The sequence below is a fragment of the Rana temporaria genome, chromosome 1 (genome assembly GCF_905171775.1).
Source record: "Rana temporaria chromosome 1, aRanTem1.1, whole genome shotgun sequence".
Lineage (NCBI taxonomy): Eukaryota > Metazoa > Chordata > Amphibia > Anura > Ranidae > Rana > Rana temporaria.
Window position 1 is genome coordinate 579,818,572 of NC_053489.1, and position 6,000 is coordinate 579,824,571.

Below are 6,000 nucleotides of genomic sequence, written 5' to 3' on the forward strand. Positions count from 1 at the left end.
ATTCAGTAAAGAAGCCCACTTCTATGATTAAATGCCTACACTTATAAAAAGAACATTGTAGTGTACGATAAATTGTCTTTATAAAATCAGGTTACATGACCCCGCTTCCAACCTGGGAGGAGGGATTGCTGCAGAGGACTGGACTTAAATAAACTAATTGAAAACTTTGTTTTGTTAGAAATATAAATATGGATTATTTCCTATGAACATTATGCATTCTTTTATGCAGTCAGCAGGTGGTGTATAACCTTTTTTATACAGTTGCTTTACCTTCACCTACTAGGAATTGAAAATAAAATAAAAAAAGCCCATTTACAGTGATCAGTCCAAGATGTAATTTATAGATACTACAGAACTTAAATACATACAATACAGGAAACTAAATGTGTGATAGAAGTGTAGCTGTGTTAAATGTAGTACTTACATCTGTACCAAAAGCTCTCAGAACGACATTGCTTTATGGCTCGGATCTCTTCTTCATTGAGGTGATAGGTATTCTGTGAAACAAACCTTCTTGTCACTAACATATCTATTAATCATACGGTTATCTCTTCACTAAACTCTGGGGGTAACATGCAAAGAAGGGGTTGTTTTTTGTTTGTTTTTTACAAACATATCATTACTTACCTCCATTGTGCAGTTCGTTTTGCACAGAGTGGCCCCGACCGTAGTCTTCTGGGGTCCCGCAATGGCACTCGTGGCTCCTCCTCGCATCGGTAAACCCCCCTAGGAGAAGCGCTCTCCCTGGGGGTTACCTTGCGGGTGCGCTTCCGAGTCCAGCATTTGAGTCCATAGACACAGAATGCCGGACACAGTCCCGCCCATCATTGGATTTGATTGATAGCAGCAGAAGCCAATGGCTGCGCTGCTATCAATCTATCCAATCAAGAACAGAGAACCCTGGGCAGAAAGGTACAGCACGTCTGCGCCGAGGAAACAAAGGGCTCAGGTGAGTAAAACATGGGGGCTGGTCAGTGTCAGAAGTTTTTTCACCTTAATGCATAGGATGCATTAACCTCTTGACCTCTGGGCACTTAAACCCCCTTCCTCACCAGACCAATTTTCAGCTTTCGGTGCTCTCACAATTTGAATGACAATTACTCAGTCATACAACATTGTACCCATTTGAAATTTTTGTCCTTTTTTTTCACACAAATATAGCTTTCTTTTGGTGGTATTAGATCACCTCTGGGTTTTTTATTTTTTGCGCTATAAAAGAAAAAACGACTGAAAATTCTGTAAAAAAAAAAAAAATATATATATAGTTTCTGTCATATTAGCAGGTTATTTCTCACACACAGCATATGCATACCACAAATTACACCCCACAACACATTCTGCTATTCCTCCCGAGTGGCCACATACAGAGGCCCAACATGCAGGGAGCACCATCAGGCGTTCTGGAGCACCCAGGCCAATTCTGACATTTCTCTCGTACATGTAAAAATCATCATTTATTTGCTAGAAAATTACATAGAACCCCAAAACATTATATATGCTTTTTTAGCAAAGACCCTAGAGAATACAATGGCGGCCGTTACAACTTTTTATCTCGCATGGATTTTTCGCAGACATTTTTTGAACGCGTGTTTTTAAAAAAAAATGTTTTGTGCTTAAAAAAACAAAAACAAAAAAAAAAAACGTAAAGTTAGCCCAATTTTTTTTCATAATGTGAAAGATGAAGTTACGCCGAGTAAATAGATACCCAACATGTCACAGGGATAGCTGAGCTGGGATGGATGGATGGCTGGATCTGTGACTGCAGTTGTCACAGTTCCAGCCTTCAGTGCTGCTGCTGACACCCGCTCCCCCTCCCCCCTCCTCTCACACTGTACCGAATGGTACAGAGAGGAGAGGGAGGAACCGGCATCATCAAATGACGCCGGTTTGTTTACAAGTGATCGCTCCGTCATTTGACGGAGCGATCACGTGGTAAACGGCCGCTATCAGCGGCAATTTACCGCGATCCGTGGGGTCTTCTAGACCCGGCGCTCACAGATGATTCCAGGAGCGCACCCCAGAATGATTCCAGGAGCGTCCTCCCAGAATAACTCCACCGCGCTGTAGCAGTAAAATGTCTATGGCGCGGTGGGCAAGTGGTTAAGGTGAAAAAAAAAAAACACAAGGGTTTACAACCACTTTAAGTCCCACTCACAGATATGCTAAATCCATTCAGGGAAATAAAAAAAAAAACACACACACATTAAAGCGGGGGTTCACCCTATTAATAAAAAAAAAAAAAAAATGTTTCTTCTAGCATAAAATGAGGCATAGTAGCGCGAGCTACAGTATGCCTGTCTTTATTTTTTTAGTCCGGTACTCACAGTGTAATCGTAGAGACAAGATTCTGACCCCCCTCGGGGAATGGGCGTTCCTATCCAGAGGCAGCATGATTGACGGCCGGCTATGGCACGTCACGCTTCTCCGGAAATACCCGAAATAGGACTTGGCGCTTCACGGCGCCTGCGCATAGTCTGTGCGCAATCGCCGTATAGCGCCGTGAAGAGCCGAGACCTGTTCCGGCTGTCTTCGGGGAGAGTGACGTGCCAGAGCCGGCCGTCAATCACCTTCCCTCTCCATAGGAATGCCCATTCCCCGCGGGGAGTCGGAATCTTGTCTCTACGATTACACTGTGAGTACCGGACTAAAAAAACAAAGACAGGCATACTGTAGTTCGCGCTACTATGCCTCATTTTATGCCAAAAAGATGTTAATAAGGGTGAACCACCGCTTTAACACCAGAACTAGTGTCCTTATTGGAAGATTTCCCCTCTATTACTTTTCCAGGGACAACCCAAAATTTAGGATTTTCTTTTACTTTCAATGATGATGGTAAAAAGGACTAATAGAGAGGGTGAATCTCCTTAAATGATTGTTATATTTTTTTTTAAAAGAGACTTTACAAACATGTTATACTCGCCTGCTCTATGCAGTGGATTTGCACAGAGCAGCCTGATCCTCTTCTTCTCTGGTGCCTCTTCTGTGCTCCTGGCCTCTCCCACCTGTTGAGTGCCCCCACAGCAAGCAGCTTTCTATGGGGACACACACCCGAGTCACAGCTCCCTGCGTCCATTCAGACCTGAAGCAGCGACCTCAGCCCACCCCCTCTCTCTCTCCTGATTGGCTGAACAATTTTGATTGACCGCAGCGAAACTTTGCTGTCTCACTCAATGAGGATGGGAGTCCCAGGCAGCTTAGACACTCCTGTAACGTCGCTGGATAAAGACGGGCTCAGGTAAAGCATTAGGGGGGCTGCTGCACATAGTAGGCTTTTTTATCTTAATGAATAGATAGGATAAAATAAAATAAAAAAACTTCTGTCTTTACAATCCTTTTAATGGGGCACAGACAGCAATAAAAACCTAACAGGTGTTCTACTCCATCTCCACTCTGTCCAAAACAAAAACAAAATTAAAAAAGTGTTTTCCTATAGTTATACCTCAAATGTGTGTAGCGAGATGAAAAGGGGTTGTAAAGGTTCGTTTTTTATTTTCTAAATAGGTTCCTTTAAGCTAGTGCATTGTTGGTTCACTTACCTTTACCTTCCATTTTCCTTCTAAATGTTTTTTTTCTTTGTCTGAATTTCTCACTTCCTGTTCCTCCTCAGTAAACTGTTCTAAATGACTAACCACCGCTCGGATGATGGTGGAAAGCTTACTGAGGAGAAACAGAAAGTGAGAAATTCAGACAAAGAAAAAAACATTTAGAAGGGAAATGGAAGGAAAAGGTAAGTGAACCAACAATGCACTCGCTTAAAAGAAACTATTTAGAAAATAAAAAACAAACCTTTACAACCCCTTAAAAATATATAAAATGTCACTACAATTAACTTCATTATCTCAAAGAAGTAGTATCTCCAGTAGTTTAAATTATTATTATTATACAGGATTTATATAGCGCCAACAGTTTATGCAGCGCTTTACAACATCAGGGAAGACATTATAGTTACAATACAATTTAATACAGGAATGATCAGAGGGCCCTGCTCGTTAGAGCTTACAATCTAGAAATAATGAATCCCCCAGAGGACTCAGTGCACATAGGACTTGATCCCACTCAAATCTGTCCAGTGGTTTAGAAATAAAGCCATGTTTATTTCTGATGGTACTGTTTAATAACTCCACCCCATGCTAAAGCCCAAAATATGAGTGTTCCTATGGGGGAGGTATGGTCAGCACTGATGACACCTCACCCCCAATTCTTTCTGCAGCCCGGTCTCTCTTGTAAATCTCTGTGTCTGCTGCCTGTACAATACTGAATAGAAAAAGTTACTGGCCCCTATATCGGAGCCCAATCCCAGATCCAAAACCGTCTGTTTTTCAGACAAGGATACATTTTTAACTGTCAGCTTGTGGTGTTGGGAAAGACAGCACCGGAGAGCAGTCCTGAACATCAGCTATGTACTACAAGAGTCTTTAGTGGAGTCTCCAGTGTAGTAGATGGCTGTGTGTGGTTGTTGGCTTGTGTTTTTGTGAATGATCAGGGCTGCTCTCCAGTGCTGTAATTTACAGCAACACAAGCTGACAGGTACAGGTGTATTCTCCTCTGAAAAGCTGGTGATGGACCAGGTCAGCTCTGGTGTGTGATCAGTAGTTTTTTTCTGTTCTGTATAATAAAATGGGAGCAGAGGAGGCACAGGGCTTCATATTAGTCAGAGGGCTCTGTGTGCCTTTTCTGCTGTGCCCACTCTACTCTGGCCATGCCCCCCCCACCACAATCTGCAGGATCTCCTTCATCCTGCCTGGTTGGATAGCAGTGGGGAAAGCTCTCAAATTACACGGCTGACGCTTAGAGTGGGATCACATGCACTGGGATCCCCGGAGGACTCAACATGACTTGTATATTTCTGCCGTTACGTCTTCTTAAAAAGATCAACTTTATCTTTCCTGAGATTGTCCTTCAGGATGGAGGCACAGGGTCCTAAATGGATGACTCCAAAGCAATCTCTCAGACCACTACACTTAGTCACCTTGGATCCACTGCAGACAACCCATTTTCTAATACATCAGGCCTCTCCTCTATAAGAATGTTAGGGATCCAAGACTGGAAGGATCTGCCTTCTGCACCACACTGCCCTCTTCTCTACCTGATCGCTGCAACTCCTTATCTACTCTTCCCGTGCTGTACATGGAATGTGTGTGAGGGAAGGGGGGTGTGCAGCACAGCGTGTGTGGATCAGTAGAGGAGTGATGATGGGGGATGCAGTGATCAGCGTGGATGTACACCATGTGGGTGCAGAGCAGGCCGGTACTGTGCCCGGAGATCCATTCTACATTCCCCATCTACCTGTCCGCCAGGCTGGCTGTATTCTTCCTGCGAGGCGCTCATCTCTACGACACAACAACCATCTGACAGCAATGACCTCTCTTCTTCTAAGGATGTGTACACCCGGTACACCGGAAATCCTGTGTTCACCCGGAAGGAGTTCCCCGGACAAACCTTCCCCGCACACAGCACCTTGTAATGCTTGTCACCCTCGCCACACAGTGTAATGAAGGACAGGCGGGTGTGTGTAGTGCGTGCTATATGTGTGTCACTTCCTAATAAAGCTCCTCCGTGTGTAATATAAAGACCTTCCCTGTTATGGCTCCTCCATATGTACAGTTATATAGCGTTTTCCTGTTGTGGCTCCTCTATATATACAGTATGTTGTATATATGAAAAGATAGAATAAAATATTTACACAAATGTGAGAGATGTACAGGGGGAGGGGGGGCTTGCTGTTATGGCTCCCCTATACAATATCTCACAAAGGTGAGTACCCCCCTCACATTTTTGTAAATATTTTATTCTATCTGTTCATGTGGGGACATACTAAAAGGAATGACAGAAAGGAATGCCCATAGACTTTAACAGGGAGGTGGAATGCCAATAGAGAATAATGGAACAAAATAGAATGCCCATAGAGAATAATGTAAAAAAAAAAAAAAAAAATCTATTATATAATGAGTTTTAAAGGGGTTGTAAATAATACAAATAACAAACATGTTATACTTACCT

At 43.1% G+C, this 6,000-nt stretch overlaps 1 protein-coding gene across 1 annotated transcript in view; it reads right to left on the reverse strand.

Moving 5' to 3' along the window:
• Positions 1 to 5,452, reverse strand: part of OCIAD1 (OCIA domain containing 1) — a 27,978-nt gene extending 22,526 nt beyond the window's left edge. The window contains exons 1-2 of the mRNA XM_040334910.1: positions 5,287 to 5,452; positions 425 to 497 (exon numbers count right to left, since the gene is read on the reverse strand). Coding sequence (XP_040190844.1) covers positions 425 to 497; positions 5,287 to 5,328 — 115 coding nt within the window. The 5' untranslated portion in view covers positions 5,329 to 5,452. The remainder of the gene's footprint in view (positions 1 to 424; positions 498 to 5,286) is intronic.
• Positions 5,453 to 6,000: the final 548 nt, after the last annotated feature.